The 19,363-nt window shown below is 39.9% G+C and overlaps 1 protein-coding gene across 2 annotated transcripts; it reads left to right on the top strand.

Moving 5' to 3' along the window:
• The first annotated feature begins 11,809 nt into the window (after positions 1-11,809).
• On the top strand, positions 11,810-13,488 carry Or2t47e (olfactory receptor family 2 subfamily T member 47E). Of its 2 annotated transcripts, XM_087573507.1 has the most exons (2): positions 11,810-11,839; positions 12,517-13,488. In XM_087573507.1, the coding sequence occupies exon 2, from the start codon at positions 12,526-12,528 to the stop codon at positions 13,486-13,488; it is 963 nt and encodes a 320-aa protein (XP_087429633.1). In that variant the 5' UTR covers positions 11,810-11,839; positions 12,517-12,525. The 2 variants fall into 2 exon arrangements, with proteins under 2 accessions (XP_087429633.1, NP_001000780.1); NM_001000780.1 differs by lacking the exon at positions 11,810-11,839 and having other exon boundaries at positions 12,526-13,488.
• Positions 13,489-19,363: the final 5,875 nt, after the last annotated feature.

The following is a 19,363-nucleotide window of genomic DNA, read 5'->3' as shown; positions in this document are numbered from 1 at the left end:
CCCATAATGCATATTCCTCTTCCTTGTCTCTATGCATCTGTTGATCCCAGTCTCATGCGGAGGTTATGGCTGATCCATCATGTCTCATTTCATATTCATACTTTTTTGTAGAACTCTTTCTCTATTCTTAAATTTTCTTTGTTGATATACTTCTTGCCCATTCAGAAATCTTATTTGAGTTGTGCCTCTGTTACATTTTATGAAAGTTCAGAATGTGTGTTTAATTTTGTGGGACACAAGTCTTACCATTTGACATTATGTCATATTGAAAAATGAATCATCATGAAGTGTTCAATTTAGAGTGAGACAGAAGAACAGTGTTTAACAACATTAACCATGGATAACTAGATATCATTGGCATATTTAAAGAATTCTGTGTACCTTCTTGATAATTAATGTAAAATTAAAATTATGTAAAAATAAAGAATGAGATACAGTTTTCTCCCTTCGCCTCCTTTATTGTGATATAGTAAAAATAATTTTTAAAGAGATTTAAATTTAGACAGTACAATTTGCCCCAAGGGTTTCACATCGTCAGGGTACCTGCACTTGCACATAAAGATATTCCCCAAAACCAATCACACAGTATATTCAACGGAAATGATGAATCACTTATTCTTGAGCCAAATGTGAGTGACCATGGCCCAGGAACTTGGGATCACGTTTCTCCCAATGATTTGTTTCAAAGTTTCCTGGGCTGTTACAAAGCACAAACCAGTCTTAAGCCATAACTCAAGGCATTTTCACCTACACTTGTGGAAACCTCAGGATTCAGGTTGTAACAAAGTGGGAAAATCCCTGCTGTGGTTCTCAGATGCTGTCTGGTGACTTGGAAAGCTCTAAGACTCAGGGAAACTAGGATTCTAAGAAGCCAATACACTCCAAAGGTGTCACCTCCTTGTCACAGACATGCTGGCAGAAACCACAGTGGGCAATGAATGGCTCCTCAGGACACTGTAGACAGCCCAGGGTAAATGGGCTTTGTCTCTGTGATGTTCCAAAGCTCCATGTTCACAGGAGCTCCAATCAGTTTGCCAAGTGCAGAATCTTTAACATGTGTTTGGCGTTGTTCTCTGAGAGCCTCGGTGCAGTGTCCCATGTTTGCCAAGCATAAACCTTGGTGCATGAGGAGGCCAAGTACTGTCTTATGACCTGTGGTGAAGAAGCCCATTCATAGATGTCTGGATGAGCAGGACAGCAGTCTTTAAGAGAGGTGTCTAGTGCAACCATTCTGATCTGGGTCTGACTTGATTCCACTCTCTGTTCTGACACTGAGTTTACATGTGACATGTTACATGAGTGTCATACCTGAAGCTAAATTAGAGAGAAAGCAGAGAGGCTGAAGAAAGCAAAAGCAGCAAATGAGAGAAACAGGTCACTGGATCAACCAGACCTGGAATCATCGTTCAACCAGGCTTCCTACGTGTTTCTTCTCTGTTCTTCTACTTACAATATTTGAAATAATTTACTTTCTTGTTAACTTTATATTCTCTTGGGCTGTCAAGCTACATAGCAGTAATTTCATGTGGAGTGGATAGTTCTGATGCTAAGGAAGATTGCTCTTCAGTTTCTATCTTTGCAACTCCTATTCCTTAATAGTGGTTTGATTCCATCTTTTGCATTGGTTTTATACCAGACCGCAGTTATAAATTAAAATCCACCTTGTAGAAGATGTCAGACAACATGGAATCTTCTTCACTTCCTTCCTGACAGAACTGTTCTTTTCCCATGTAGCAAATACTACTAGGGCTAAGGACAGAAATTAGAATGCAAATTCATGAGAAGTCAGATCTCATAGATTATTGTGGTCATAAATAAATCATTTATGTCACTATCAGAAATGGACATTCTCTCTTGAAAATGATGTGCTACTCCATTTTAGTGCTTCCAACCTCAAGACCTGGTGAGAGTGTCAAGGCCCCGTCTCATCACAAACTTCATTTCTGAAAGGTAATTCTATGTCAGATCCTTTCCAGAAACTAACGCTGCCACTTCTTCTTATATTTAACTATCATAAATACCAATAGTTCTACAGCCACATCACACTGGGCCCATCACTCTCATGTCCAGTCATGGAGAACAAAGGAGTGCAGTAGATGGAGGCTCCTGTGAGTCTATTCGGAAATTTTAGTGGACTTTACTTTGGACATTTAAAAAATATCATGTGTTCTGGCTATTGCTGGCTCTCTGCCTATTCTGTTTAAAATAGGCCAGGACCGACATTCAACAAGGAAGCCACATCTGTCATTGCCCCAGTTTCAGATGAGCAGTGGACTTTCTCATAAAGCTGAGAAAGATACCAGCTCTGAATCTTGAGCAGCCATATGCACAAGAATGCATACACCCTCACATACATGTGTTCACTCATATATGCAAACACACACACCATACACAAAGAAAAAGAATAGAATTTAAAGATCTACCATTTGATAACTTCTTCCCATTTCCCTGCTGGCCTCTAAGTCAGCACAGCACAGAGATAAGTGTACATCAGTGTTTCTCACGGTGCTGTTCACTATGGCTCAGTCATGGGTCCAGCTTAGGTGTCCAGCAAAAGGGCAATGGATAATAGAGAAAATGCCATCTACATCCACAATGGAAAACTTAAACCTTATAAGAACAAAGGTATGTGTTATTTGAAAGCACTGCATGTATACCATACCATCAAACTTGTTGTAACTTTGAAATAAACAAGTGTATGTTGCCTATGAATAATGCCTGCCAATTCTATTTGCACACCTTAGCTTAATAGGGCTTGGATTTTGTCAAATATATTTTCAAGGTAAAAATTTAGTTAACATGCATGCTATACACTAAAAACATTAGTAAGAGTTGAGTTTGCAATACTTTCAATAGCTGTTACTAAATCATACTAACTGTGGCCTTAAGTGGAATTTAAATTCCAAAACTGGAGTATGTACCTCTGAACTCAAATTTTCTTTAGAACAACAAGAAAAATTGAAAAGAAAGAAAAAGAAAACAAATCTAGATTTCTCACTACTAAATAAAAATACCAAATATTTAAGCCATCTTTAAAAGTGAAACAGCCAATAGAAATCATAAAAATATATATTACCATAAATATAGTAACTAGTTACTACTACATAGTTAATGTGTATATGTGAACTGGTTTATAAATAAACACAAGAATAAAAATGATGTTAAGAAGAGAGCTGGACCCTCAGAAGTACAGACACTCCTTAAAAACCAGACTAACTTTTGCCCAAATTCCCAACGCATGAGGGAATCACCTAGTGCCATCTGTGCCCCCAAGGTGCAGGGACCTAAGAGCAGTCAGGAGCAGGATCCTTCTGATTCCTGCCTGGGAGGAGAGCTGAAAGACAGTCACCAGAAGCGCCTACACACCTGAGAGCAGAGCACTCTGTTCCCAAAATGGCTAAGGGAAAACATGAAAAGAGATCTACAGGAATGCTGACACACAGGCCTACAGGAGGGATAAACCACTGTCAGAAACAGAAGACAAGCTAACACCAGAGACAACCTGATGGTGAGACGCAAGTACCTGAACTGAAGCAACAGAAACCAAGACTACTTGGTAGCATCACAGCCTAGTTGTCCCACCAAAGCAAATACTAGACATCCAAACACACCAGAAGAGCAAGATTTAGATTTAATATCACATTTTATGATGATGATGTTGATGATGATGGAGGACTTTAAGAAGGACATAAATAACTCCTGTAAAGAAATAGAGGACAACAAGAGTAAACAGGTAGAAGCCGTTAAAGAGGAAACACACACACACACACACACACACACACACACACACACACACACACACAAAAAAAAAAAAAAAAAAAACCTTAAAGAATTATAGGAAAACGCAACCAAACAGGTAAAGTTATTGAGCAAAACTGTCCAGGAGGTAAAAATGAAAATAGAAACAATAAAGAAAGCACAAAGGGAGAAAACCCTGGAGATAGGAAACTTAGGGAGGAAACCAGGAGTCATAGATGAAGCATCACCAGCAAAATACAGGAGATAGAAGAGAGAATATCAGGGGCAGAAGATAACAGAGAAAACATTGACACAACCATCAAAGATAATATAAGATGCAAAAAGCTCCTAGCCCAAAACATCCAGCAAATCTAGGACACAATGAGAAGATCAAACCTAAGGCTAAAAGGTAAAGAAGAGAATGAAGACTCCCAAGTTAAAGGGCCAGTAAATATCTTCAAAAAAATTAAAGAAGAAAACTTCCCAAACCTGAAGAAAGAGATGCCCATAAACATACAAGAAGCCTACAGAACTCCAAGTAGATTGGACCAGAAGAGAAATTCCTCCCGTCACATAATAGTCAAAATACCAAATGAAGGAAACAAAGAAAGAATGTTAAAAGCAGTAAGTTAATAGGTCAAGAGACCTGTAAATGCAGACCTATAAGAATTACAAGAGACTTCTCACCAGAGACTATGAAAACCAGAAGATCCTGGGCAGATGTCATACAGACCCTAAGAGAACACAAATGCCAATCTAAGCTACTATATCCAGCAAAACTCTCAATGAACATGGATGCAGAAACCAACATATTTCATAACAAAACCAAATTTACACAATATTTTTGTACAAATACAGCTCTATAAGGAAAATAGATGGAAAACTCCAACACAAGGAGGGAAAATACCCCTGCAGGAAAAGCAAGAACGTAATCTCCTTGGAACGAAACCAAAAGAAGAAAGACACACAAACATAATTCCACCTCTAAATAAGAAAGCAGGAAGCAACAATCATTATTTCTTAATATCTCTCAACATCAATGCACTCAATTCCACAATAAAAAACATAGACTGGATACGTAAAGGGGACCCAGAGACATAGAGAAACTCATAGAAGTTATGAACCAAATTGAGTTAACAGATTTATAGAACATTCCATCCTATAACAAAAGAATATACCCTCTTCTCAGCAACTCATGGTACCTTTTCTAAGTTTAACTATATAATCAGTCACAAAACAGGCCTCAACAGATACAGGAAGATAGAAATAATTCTATGCATCCCATCAGATCACCACGGACTAAGGCTGGTCTTCAATAACAACAATAATGACAGAACACGCACATATACATGGAAGTTGAACAACGCACTACTCAATGACAACTTGGTCAAGAAAGAAATAAAAAAAATTAAAGACTTTTTAGAATTTAATGAAAATTAAGATACAACATACCCAAACTTATGGGACACAATGAAAGATGTGTTAAGAGGAAAGCATATAGCTCGGAGTGCTTGAAAAAAGAAACAGGAGAGAGCATACATGAGGAGCTTGAAAGTATACCTGAAACCTCCAGAACAAAAAAAAAATTACACCCAAGAGGAGTAGAAAGCAGGAAATAAGCAAACTCAGGGCTGAAATCAACCAAGTAGAAACAAATAGGACTATACAAAGGATCAACAAAACCAAGAACTGGTTCTTTCAGAAAATCAACAAGATGCATAAACCCTTAGCCAGTTGAACCAGAGGGCATAGAGAGAGTATCGAAATTAACAATTCAGAAATGAAAAGCAAGACAAAACAACAGAATCTTAGGAAATTCAAAAATTATCAGATCCTACTGCAAAAGACTATATTCAACAAAACTGGAAAATCTAGACAAAATAGACAATATTCTAGACAAATACCAGGTACCAAAGTTAAATCAGGAACAGACAAACCATCTAAAAAATCCCATAACTCCAAAAGAAATAGAAATAGTTATTAAATGTCTACCAACCAAAAGGAGCCAAGAACCAGATGGGTTTAGTGCAGAATTTTATCAGACCTTCATAGAAGACTTCATACCAATACTGTCCAAACTATTCCACAAAATAGAAACAGACTGAGCACTACCAAATTCCTTCTATGAAGCCACAATTACTCATAAATAAACCTCACAAAGACCCAACCAAGAGAAAGAACTTCAGACCAATTTCCCTCATGAATATCGACACAAAAATACTCAATAAAATTCTTGCAAATCAAATCCAAGAACACATCAAAGGGATCATCCATCATGATCGAGTAGGCTTCAGGATGGAGGAATGGTTCAATAGACAGAAATCCAACACTGTAATCTACTATATAAACAAACTCAAAGATAAAAACCACATGATCATTTCATAAGATGCTGAGAAAGCATTTAACAATATTCAACACCCCTGCATGATAAAAGTCCTGGAAAGATACCTAAACATAGCAAAGGCAATATACAGCAAAGCAGTAGCTAACATCATACTAAATAGAGAGAAAAAATTGAAGCAATACAACTAAAATCAAGGACTAGACAAGGCTGTCCACTCTCTCCCTGCTTACTCAATATAGTACTCAAAGCCATAGCCTGAACAATCTGTCAACAAAGGATGTCAAAGGAATACAAATTGGAAAGGAAGAAGTCAAAATATCACTATTTGCAGATTATATGCTGGTATACTTATGTGACCCCAAAAGTTCCACCTGAGAACTACTAAACCAGATAAACAACTTTAAGAAACTGGCTGGGTATAAAATTAATGCAAAAAAAGTCAATAGCCTTTCTCTACTCAAAGGATAAATAGGCTGAGAAAGAAATTAGGAAAATGACACCCTTCACAATAGTCCCAAATTATATAAAATACTTCGGTGTGACTTTAAACAAGCAAGTGAAAGATCTGTATGACAAAAACTTCAAGTCTCTGAAGAAAGAAATTGAAGACGATCTCGGAAGTTGGAAAGAACTCACATGCTCATGAATTGACAGGATTAATATAGTAAAAATGGACATTTTGCCAAAAGCAAACTACAAATTCAATGCAATCCACATCAAAATTCCAACTCAATTCTTCATAGAGATAGAAAGAGCAACTTGCAAATTCATTTGGAATAACAAAAAAACCCAGAATAGTGAAAACTATCCTCAACTATAAAAAAACTTCTGGGGCAATCACCACCCCTGACCTCAAGCAGAATTACAGAGCAATAGTTATAAAGACTGTATGGTATTGGTACAGAGATGGGCAGATAGATCAGTGAAATAGAATTGAAGAATCACAAACATGTCTGACTTTATATGTTATTTGGTCTTTTTCCCTTGTAGCTTTTAACATTATCCCTTTGCTCTGTCTGCTTAAAGTTTGATTATTACATGACCAGGAACTTTCTCTTTTGGTCCTATTTATTTGGTGTTCTGAAAGCTTCTTGTGCCTGTACAGGCATTTCCTTCTTTAGGTTAAGAAAATGTCCTTCTGTGATTTTGTTGAAAATAAAATCTGGGATTTGAACTGGGATTATTCTACTTCTATTCCTATTAATCTAATGTGTGGTGCTTCCTGGATATTTTGTTTCAGGAATTTTTTAGATTTAATATTTTCTGTCACTAATGTATCAATTTCTCCAACACCTGAGATGCTGCTCTCTTGCATTTCCATCTCTTGTATTCTGTTGCTGATGCCTGCATCTGTAGTTCCCCTTTACTTGCCTAGATCTTTCAATTACACAAATCCCTGTGTTTTCTTTATCAGTTCACGTTCCATTTTCAGGTCTTACATACTTTTATTCATACCCTTCAACTTTTTGGTTTGTTTCCTTAACTGCCTTGGCTTTCTTTATAGTATTTATTCATTCCCTCTTTAAGGACCTATATCATCTCCATAAAGTTTGTTTTAAGGTATTTTTCCGAGTTCCCTGTGTTGGAATAGGCAGACATGCTAGAATAGTGTACCTGGACTTGGGTGGTGACCTATGGCCTTAACCACTGTTGGTTGTGTTCTTGTACTGCCATCTAGGCATCTGGGTTTGGGGTGATAATATGCTGAGGCACAGATTTCAGAGTTTGACTTTGCTAGATGTGTGTTTTATTTCTTAGTTTCGGTTTTCTCTCTGGTCTTCTGGCCATTGGTTGAACAGGGTTTCTCCACCCACATTTGGATAGATTTCTGGTGGTACCTGGTATAGAATCTGGTTGAGCCTGGTCAAAAGAAGATACACATCTTACTTTTTAGATTTCAGACTAATGATTTGAACAGCTCAGGATATGAGAACAGTCTTTTAGGCATAGAGAGGAAGTGATGGCTAAAATGACCTCACACACTCAGACACTGGTCAAGCAGATTTCATCATACCAACAAAGTCTCCACACTCCCATGGAATTACCCAGAGTCCCTTGCAAAGGATTTGAGCTTCCCCTGTGATTTGTCATTTCCATTATATACTGGTTAATCCTGGGTTTTGGTGGGCAGACCATGCTGTGTAAAAGCTTCTGTTGTAAAATAAAATTTTGTTTCTAGTGCAGTTCTATGACTATAACATATTGTACAGTGGATTTACTTCTTTTCTATTACATAAGATTTGTTTGATGGCACTAATTTTTATTTCTGTCCTCAAACAGAGATCCTCATGGATCAGTTTCCAGGATTCTACAAAGCCTTCAACATTCAAGCTGGAGAACTTCATGCAGGGAATAGGGAAGGTTGGGGGCATTGAAATGGAATATTATCGCTTTGACAACTGCATTGGATGCTGGATGCACAGAAAATACTGGCAGTCCTTTCCTGAGACCATGCAAGACCCAAGACAACTGTGTCCTAACAATCAATGCCTACTTACCTGCTATAGTGCTGGACACAGCCTGGAGTCCCACAGAGCCTCTGTCAACGAAACTTAATGCAGCTGCCCAAGACCAGCAGCTATAGGGAAGGACGCCATTTCTTTCCTCATCCCCTCCCAACATCTACCCAGGAATGCACTCAAATCAATGTGAAAGGATTCAAGACACTCTTCCATCTGTAGGCTAAATCCATGGGTACCAAAGAGGGCAGAGCTCAGGAGCTGGCCTATGTGAACACAGGACACTGTGGGACCAGAGGATGTCATGGAAACAGTGACATGTTCTTGGAAAGTGATCAGAAACCTTTAGCACTCAGAAAAAGTTCAGGAAAAATTGGCTGCAGATCAAGAGTTCAGCATTGACTCTGTCTTCCACCTGTGTACTCTAGCTCCAACTGCACAATGTCCTTCACTGTGTCTGCACAATTGCCTACAGTTTAAGACAGAGAGTGACTTTTAAGCTAGGACTTTTGCTCAGCTGTTGGCAATACCAAGATTTACATTTACATCTAAGCCATTTGCATTTATAGATCGTTCTGTAACTTTCAGGTTTCTGTTTAAAAGGAAACAAATATTTACACTGAAGACAGCTCTAAAGAATATGGCTTGTGGCTTACAGCAGAACATGAACTGATGGACTTTGGGGTAGACAAGATGGCACAAGAGGGATAAGGGTTTAGCGCTGTCCTGTGTTTACAGTATAGCAGCTGAAACCCAAGTTTCCAAGTGCATGCTATGACAGCTGTTGGAACATTAGATGAACACAGAGAGAAAGAGGGAGAAGAGAGAGAAAATTGTGTAGTGAATATAGTTCTGGGCATAAAATGACTGACTCATGTTAGGGCTGATTTTTATTTATGATGGTGTTATTCTGGGTTATTTTTTTATACTGGTTATGACTTTTTCACTATAACAAAACTGAAGGTTAAATCAAGCTTCGGCAGAGGCTTCTGGTATGAAACCTGGCTCTCCTACTTACATTTTTCTTTAAAGTCCCAAAGGGGAGTTATCAACAAAAATCTTTATCTGGTAATGAGCAGAGTACAGCCAGGAATGACGTCACTTGCATCCTTTTCCTTGTGCACTTAAGTAGCTTCTGTCTCTTGCCCTTTGTGGCCCAGACTGCAGCAGCATCTGATGGTAAGTCCACCTGACAGGAGAGTCTGCACAGCACAGCGTGGATACTAGACTGTCTGTTCCTTCCTTACGGAATCTCTTTTACCCTTGATTCTTTACTGTCTTTTTATTATCAGGAGAAAAGAAATTCAGCCTCCTCCTCTTCATTCTTTCTTTCATGAGAAAGAGTTTCTCTATATCACCCTAGCTGCCTCAGAACTCAGTCTATAGACCAGGATGGCCTCAAAACAGATCTACATGCATCTTCCTCCCAGTCCTGGACTCACAGGTGTTCACTAGCACATCCAAGATCTTCCTAAAGTTCCTGTTTAATGCTACCTTACAGAGAATTTCTCTATATTATGAATGAAGCAGTATGTGTTCCATAGACAAACACACACACACACACACACACACACACACACACAGTGTTCACAAAAACTCAAGTCTTGCCTTGCGTATGTTGATGATCCCTGCCTCTGTCTCACAAGTACCAGAATTGTTGTAGTCATCTGTTCCACAGCCACCCTTCCTTCTGCAGTCTTGAGCATTCATATGACAACACTTTCATTTCAAAACTGTCTGTGGGTGGGATATTTAATTTCAAGCATGGGTAAGTATTGAGAGTTATAATAATGCAAAATAATTGTCTTCCCTTTATTCAAGTTTCACCATATAAAGCATGCAATGAGTGATCTAAAATAAAACCATACCTCCCTACAGAAGTAATGTTTCCTATAGAACCACACAGTTGCCCATTCTGTGCCTACTCACAGGGTAAGCACTCACTCTGTCAGTGACTGTATGACATGAGGCAGATGCCTGAGACCCTGAGCTTCTCCTCTATAAAACGGGAGAGTGTGGTGAGTCCCATGGAAGCACCAGGGAGGAACAGGGATGCTGCTGGCTTGGGATGCTGCTCTGCCATTGCTCTGCCTTCACTGTTAGCAATGCAAAGGGTTCACAATGCACCAAGCTGTTCACATGGCATCAAATGACACAGCAGTAAGGACAAGACAGATGATAATCTGTTGCCCACTTCACACCACATTCCTGATCTCACTGATGCAGTGATCCCCACTTAACAGATAGCTGACTTTCCCAGCACACCTCCTGCCTCTTACCTGGCTCCTGACCTCCACTCACCCAGCAGACAGTGCTCAAGGCTTGTCAGAGCCTGTGGCTCCCTCCCTGTCTTGCTTCACTGTGTCCACCATCATAAACTGAGTCGGCAGATAAACGTAAGATGACCTTTGAAAAGCTTACATTATTGAATAGATCTGAGTTTTCTTTCACAAACATATGTTTGTAAGATGGAAATCTACCTAATTTCTTCCTATCTCTCAGTCGATTTCCTGTCTGTATCTCTGCCTCTTCCCACAGAGCTCAGATATGTCTGGCATCTATGTGAAGGCATCAAGAAGCTTGTCTTTCTCTGCTCCATCAGCAGCTCAGGCAGTACATGACATGTCAACGACCTCAGTATCTGGTTTGTTTGGTGTTTTCATTTTTAGAATATTGACACAGATGTAAAATGTTTCCAAGAGTTGTGATCGCTGTCTCACCTTGAAATACCTTGAAAATATTGAAAACATGTCAGAAAGTAGAGATTTCATTTCCTTCCTACTGCTTATACTTAGCAAAATGTACTATCTACTCATTCAGAAATAATGAATAAATTAATTAATAAATAGGACAAAAACATTTAAAATCTCTTTTTTAAAGTACAGTCAGACTAGTCAGAAATGATGGATGCATTTGTGGGATGCTAATTCTCACTGTGTTGTACCTATTTAAACCTTCCAACTTAACTGGAATTTATGTACTATTGTTTCAGCATAAATGGACCCTGACCTTGTTTAGTACAATCCAAGCTAATGTGTCCCTTGATTTCTCAGAATCTAACACAGAGGCAGGGTGAGTGTGGGGTGAGGGAATGGGGAACTGCTGTCAGGAAGATCTCAGAGCTGTGTTCTCTGTCCTCAGACTCCATGAGGAATTGGCTGTCAATCCACAGAGCTGCTGCTGCCATACCCTGGCCTGGCAACGAGCAGTGACTGCAAACGCTCAGTTTCCTAATGAAGCTTAGAGCAAATGGACAACCTGTGAGGAGATGAACTAGGAGAAGCAGAGGTCAGAAAAGGTGGGACTTCCAATTAACTCTGTCTAACCAGTGTTGGATGAGAAACACACTATATTATTTTGTCTACATTTTCATATGAATACATGTATATGATGTACTTTTAAAGACCATTTTATCTCTCAAAACAAAGTTACAGGACAGTTCAAATTCAATTTGAAATACACTGTATACATTACTCAACATGGATCTTGTACCACATTATTTTAAAAACTACATTCCTCAGTGAATGCTAAACTGGGGAATACATGCAATATTATACTAGGAGAGAAGCTCTACAATGGTTCTTAAGGCCAAGTTGTGTATTCATTAATGTCTGAACAATGTGTCTGTTTGGTTACTTGTTTGCATTCCATATACACTGGTTTTTGTTGGTCCATTTTTGTCTATAGTTCACTATTTTTGTTAAGATCAAAAAGTTAACTTGCAAATATCAAAAACTTGTTGATAGAAAACACTATCTGTCATGAGGAAAGACCATGATGATGAACTGTGTCATCTCTACTCTTGAGTGGTGATGGCTCCAACCACAGACAGATGTGGATTATTAATATTTAAATTCCATACAGTATAGATAGATTATCATTATCAAATCTACAGGCCCAGAAATTTTCTCAGCTAGTAGTATTTTGGGCATATCAGTATGAACTCACTAATCATAAACTTTCTTGTTTGCATAGGAGACAAACATGGGCATCATCACCTGTGTGAACAACTACACTGGACTATCAGATTTCACCCTGGTGGGATTCTTAAGTCAATCCAAAGACCCTGTCCTGCTTGCTGTGCTCATATTTGTGGTTTTCCTGATGGCCTTGTCTGGAAACGCCCTTCTGATCCTGCTGATACTCTCTGACACCCACCTCCACACACCCATGTACTTTTTTATCGGTCAGCTGTCCCTCATGGACATGATGTACATTTCTGTCACTGTGCCCAAGATGCTCATGGACCAGGTGCTGGGGAGCCACAAGATCTCAGCTGCTGCCTGTGGGATGCAGATGTTCCTCTACCTGACACTAGCAGGTTCTGAATGTTTGCTTCTGGCTGCCATGTCCTATGACCGCTATGTGGCCATCTGCCATCCACTCCGGTATCCTATCCTCATGAACCACAGGGTGTGTCTCCTTCTGTTGTCTGTCTGTTGGCTCCTGGGATCCTTGGATGGCTTCATATTCACCCCTGTCACCATGACATTCCCATTCTGTGGATCACGGAAGATCTATCACTTCTTCTGTGAGGTTCCTGCTGTGACAAAGCTCTCCTGCTCAGACACCTGGCTCTATGAGACCTTCATGTATGTGTGCTGTGTGATCATGCTTCTCATTCCTGTTACAGTCATTTCAGGATCCTACTTATCCATCCTCCTCACTGTTCTGAGGATGAACTCAACAGAGGGCAGGAAGAAGGCTCTTGCCACCTGCTCCTCCCATATGATGGTGGTCATCCTCTTCTATGGAGCTGCTGTCTATAACTACATGCTACCTATCTCGTTCCACACCCCTGAGAAGAACATGGTGGTGTCTGCATTTTACACCATACTCACACCTCTGTTGAACCCACTAATCTACAGTTTTAGGAATAAGAATGTCAATAAGGCTTTGAGTAAATTGTTAGATGTAAGCACCATCTTCCAAAAAACTGTAAAGTAATCCAGAGAGCATATTCTTTTCCTTGTCTCTATGCATCTGTTGATCCTGGTCTCATGCTGAGGTTATTCCTGATCCATCATGTCTCATTTCATATTCACACCTCTTTGTAGAGCTATTCCTGTATACTTAAATTTTGTTCATTGATATACTTCTTGTCCATTCAGTAATTATGTTTCTGTTGTGAAACTGTTAGACTTTATGAAGTTGATAATGGCTGTGTGACTTGTTTCAAAGTTTCCTGGGCTGTTACAACGCACAAACAAGTCATAAGTCATAACTCAAGGCATTATCAACTATACTTGTGAAAACCTCAGGATTCAGGTTGTGGCAAAATGGGAAATCTCTGCTGTGGTTCTCAGATGCTGCCTGGTGACATGGCATGTTTTTAGAGTCAGGGAAACTAAGATTCTAAGAAGCCAATACACTCCAAAGGTATGACCTGCTTGTCAGAGACATGCTGGCAGAAACCATAGTGGGCAATGAATGGCTCCTAAGGACACTGTAGACAGCCCCAGATAAATGGGCTCTGTCTCTGTGATGTTCCAAAGCTCAACGTTCACACAGGCTCTAATCAGGTTGCCACGAGCAAAATCTCTAACATGTGTTTGACAGTGTTCTCTGAGAACCTCAGCTCAGTGTCCCAAGGTAGCCAAGCATAAACCGTGGTGAATGAGGAGGCCAAGTACTGTCTTACGACCTGTGGTGAAGAAGCCCATTCATAGATGTCTGGATGAGCAGGACAGCAGTCCTTGAGAGAGGTGTCTAGTGCAGTCATTCTGATCTGGGTCTGACTTGATTCCACTCTCTGTTCTGACACTGAGTTTACATGTGACATGTTACAGGAGTGTCATACCTGAAGCTAAATTAGAGAGAAAGCAGAGAGACTGAAGAAAGAAAAGCAGCAAATGAGAGAAACAGGTTTCTGGATCGACCAGAACTGGAATCCTGGTTCAAACGGGCTTCCTGCATGTTCCCTCTCTGCTCCTCTACCTACAATATTTGAAATAATTTACTTTCTTGTTAACGTAATATTTTCTTGGGCAGTCAGGCAACATAGCAGTCATTTCATATAGAATGGATAGCTCTGATTTTAAGGAAGATTGTTCTTCAGTTTCTAAATTTTTGCAACTCTAATTCCTTAGTAGTAGTTCGATTCAATCTTTTGCACTGGTTTTATACCAGACCGCAGTTATAAATAAAAATAAGCCTTGTACAAGATGTCAGACAACAACATGGTATCTTGTTTGCTTCTGTCCTAGCAGAATTGTCCTTTCGCCATGTACCAAGTATTATTTGGGCTGAGGGGGGAATTAGAATGCAAATTCATGAGAGGTCAGATCTCATAGATTACTGTGGACATAAATAAATCATTTAAAGATGATGTGCTATTCCTCTTAATGCTTCCACCTCAAAACCTCACAGTGTCAAGGCCCCTTCTCATCACAAACCTCATGTTTGAAAGGTCATCACATGTCAGCTCCTTTCCATAACCAAACACTGCCTCTTTCTTCTTATATTTAACTATTTCACCTAAAAATGCCAATAGTTCTATACCCACATTGCCCTGAGCCCTTCGGTCTCATGTTCAGCCATTGAAAACAAAGGAGTTCAGTAGATGGCGGCTCCTGTGAGTCTATTCAGAAATTCTAGTGGACTTTAGTTTGGACATTTAAAAAAAATATCATCTGTTCTGGCTACTGCTGGCTCCCTGCCCATTCTGTTTAAAATAGGCCAAGTCCCCCATGCACCAAGGAAACCACATCAGTCATTACCCTTGCTTCAGATGACCAGTGGACTTTCTCCAAAAGCTGAGAAAGATACCAGCTCTGAATCATGAGCAGCCATATTCACAAGAATGCATACTCCCGCACATACATGTGTCCACTCATATATGCAAACACACATACACACCATACACACACAAGCAAAAAGAATAAAATTTAAAGTTCTACCACATGATAACTGCTTCCTATTTCCCTGCTGGCCTCTAAGTCAACACAGGACAGAGATAAGTGTACATCAGTGTTTCTCATGGTGCTGTTCACTATGGCTCAGTCATGGGTCCAGCTTAGGTGTCCAGCAATAGGGCAATGGATAATAGAGAAAATGGGTTCTACATTCACAATTGAAAACTTAAACCATATAAGAACAAAGGTAAGTGTGATTTGAAAACACTGCATGTTGGCCGTACCATCAAAGTTGTTATAACATTGAAATAAACAAGTGTATGTTGCCTATGAATAATGTCTGCCAATTCTACTTAGACACCTTAGCTTTATAAGGCTTGGCTTTTGCCAACTAGATTTTCAAAGTAAAAATTAAGTTAACATGCATGCTACACTCTAAAAACCTTAATAAGAGGTGAGTTTGCAATACTTCCAATAGCTGTTATTAAATCAAACTAACTGTGGCCTTAAGTGGAATTTAAATTCCAAAATTGAATTGGGGTATGTATCTCTGAACTCAAATTTTATTTAGAAGAACAGAGAAAAATCAAAAAGAAAGAAAAAGAAAACAAATCTAGATTTCTCATTACTAAGTATATGTACCAAATATTTAAGCCATCTTTAAAAGTGAAATAGCCATTAGAAATCATAAAAATATGTATTACCATAAGTATAGTAACAAGTTACTACTACATAGTTAATATGTATATCTGAAATGGTCTGTAAATAAATACAAGAATAAAAATGATGTTAAGGAGAGAGCTGAACTCTCAGAAGTGAAGACACTTCTGAAATCAGGGGAGACTGCCCTCTGCCCACATTACCAAAGCAAGAGGGAATCACCTCATGCCATCTGTGATCCCTGAGTGCAGCGACCTAGGAGCAGTCAGGAGCAGGACCCTTCAGATCCATTCCTGCTTCGATAGCTGATACACCATGAGCACCTACACACCTTAGAGCAGAGGTTAGACCAACTTTTGTGCTCCAAGTGACCTGCCTGGTGGACACAGGACACACAAAGGCAGAAGTTCACTGGGACGGGCCTCTTGCAGTTTCTGGCTGTGCCTGGAACTGAACTGATCCCATCCCACAGTTCCCTGTTCACAAATCCCATGGAAACACCTAAAGAAATGTTCAACTTCTTTAGTCATAAGGGAAATGCAAATCAAAACAACCCTGAAATTTCCCCTCACACCAGGGAGAATGGCTAAGACCAAAAACGCAGGTGACAGCAAATGCTGGTGAGGATGTGGAGAAAGAGGTACACTCCTCCATTGTTGGTGGGATTGCAGACTGGTACAACCATTTTGGAAATCAGTCTGGAGGTTCCTCAGAAAATTGGACATTGAACTACCTGAGGACCCAGCTATACCACACTTGGGCATATACCCAAAAGATGGCCCACCATATAACAAAGACAAATGCTCCACTATGTTCATAGCAGCCTTATTTATAATAGCCAGAAGGTGGAAAGAACCCAGATGCCCCTCAACAGAGGAATGGATACAGAAAATGTGGTACATCTACACAATGGAATACTACTCAGCTATCAAAAAAATGACTTTATGGAATTCATAGGCAAATGGATGGAACTGAAAAATATCATCCTGAGTGAGGTAACCCAACCACAGAAAACACACATGGTATGCACTCATTGATAAGTGGCTATTAGCCCAAATGCTTGAATTACCCTAGATGCACAGAACACATGGAACTCAAGAAGGATGATCAAAATGTGAATGCTTCACTCCTTCTTTAAAAGGGGAACAAGAATACCCTTGGCAGGGAAGAGAGAGGCAAAGATTAAAACAGAGACTGAAGGAACACCCATTCAGAGCCTGCCCCACATGTGGCCCATACATATACAGCCACCCAATTAGACAAGATGGATGAAGCAAAGAAGTGCAGACCGACAGGAGCCGGATGTAGATCGCTCCTGAGAGACACAGCCAGAATACAGCAAATACAGAGGCGAATGCCAGCAGCAAACCACTGAACTGAGAATAGGACCCCCGTTGAAGGAATCAGAGAAAGAACTGGAAGAGCTTGAAGGGGCTCGAGACCCCATATGTACAACAATGCCAAGCAACCAGAGCTTCCAGGGACTAAGCCACTACCTAAAGACTATACATGGACTGACCCTGGACTCTGACCTCATAGGTAGCAATGAATATCCTAGTAAGAGCACCAGTGGAAGGGGAAGCCCTGGGTCCTGCTAAGACTGAACCCCCAGTGAACTAGACTGGTGGGGGGAGGGCGGCAATGGGGGGAGGGTTGGGAGGGGAACACCCATAAGGAAGGGGAGGGGGGAGAGGGATGTTTGCCCGGAAACCGGGAAAGGGAATAACACCCGAAATGTATATAAGAAATACTCAAGTTAATAAAAAAAAAAAAGAAAAAAAAAAAAGAAGGATGACCAAAACGTGAATGCTTCACTCTTTTAAAAGGGGAACAAGAATACCCTTGGCAAGGAATAGGGAGGCAAAGTTTAGAACAGAGACAGAAGGAACACCCATTCAGAGCCTGCCCCACATGTGGCCCATACATATACAGTCACCAAACTAGATAAGATGGATGAAGCAAAGAAGTGGAGACCGACAGGTACCGGATGTAGATCTCTCCTGAGAGACACACCCATAATATAGCAAATACATAGGTGAATGCCAGCAGCAAACCACTGAACTGAGAATGGGACCCCCATTGAAGGAATCAGAAAAAGAACTGGAAGAGCTTGAAGGGTCTCGAGACCCCATATGAACAACAATGCCAAGCAACCAGAGCTTCCAAGAACTAAGCCATTACCCAAAGACTATACATGGACTGACCCTGGGCTCCAACCTGATAGGTAGTAATGAATAGCCTAGTAAGAGCACCAGTGGAAGGGGAAACCCTTGGTCCTGCCAAGACTGAACACCTAGTGAACATGATTGTTGTGGGGAGGGTGGTAATAGGGGAGGATGGGGAGGTGAAGCCCATATAGAAGGGGAGGGGAAGGGGTAAAAGGGATGTTGGCCCAGAAACTGGGAAGGGGAATAACAAACAAAATGTAAATAAGAAATACTCAAGTTAATAAAGATAAAAAAAATAAAAAAATAGGGGACAATACAAGTAAACAAGTAGAAGCCCTTAAAGAGGAAAAAATCCCTTAAAGAATTATGGAAAACACAACCTAACAGGTGAAGGCATTGAACAAAACCTTCCAAGATTTAAAAATGGAAATAGAAACAACAAAGAAAACACAAAGGGAGAAACCCTGGAGATAGAAAACCTAGGGAAGAGATCAGAATGAAAGTATAACCGACAGAATAAAAGAGATAGAAGAGAGAATCTCAGGGGCAAAAGATAGCAGAGAAAACATTGACACAACCTTCAAAGACAATTTAAGTGCAGAAAAACTCCTATCCCAAAACATCCAGCAAATATAGAACATAAGAAAAGATCAAACCTAAAGATAATAGGTATAGAAGAGAGGGAAGACTCACAATTTAAGGGCCAATAAATATTGTCAACAAAATTATAGAAGAAAACTTCCCTAACCTAAAGAAAGAGATGACCATAAACATACAAGAGGCCTACAGAATCCAAATAGACTGGCCCAGAAGAGAAACTCTTCCTGTCATATAATACTCAAAAGACCAAATAACAAAGAAAGAATGTTAAAAGTAGTAAGGGAAAAGGTCAAGAGACATATAAAGGCAGACCCATAAGAATTACAGAAGACTTCTCACCAGAGACTATGAAAGCCAGAAGATCCTGGGCAGATGTCATACAGATCCTAAGAGAATATAAATGTGAGCCTAGGCTACTATATCTAGCAAAACTCTCAATGAGCATAGATGGAGAAACCAACATATTCCCTGACAAACCAAATTTACATAATACCTTTCTCCAAATCCAGCCCTACAAAGGATAATAAATGGCAAAGCCCA

Source organism: Rattus norvegicus, chromosome 10 (genome assembly GCF_021556685.1).
Source record: "Rattus norvegicus strain SHRSP/BbbUtx chromosome 10, alternate assembly SHRSP_T2T, whole genome shotgun sequence".
Classification (NCBI taxonomy): domain Eukaryota; kingdom Metazoa; phylum Chordata; class Mammalia; order Rodentia; family Muridae; genus Rattus; species Rattus norvegicus.
This window is presented reverse-complemented; position numbering and strand designations above follow the sequence as displayed.

What these genes read in the sequence shown, in the direction of transcription:
- Or2t47e (XM_087573507.1), top strand. Translation starts at nt 12,526, where the DNA reads ATGGGCATCATCACCTGTGTGAACAACTACACTGGACTATCAGATTTC.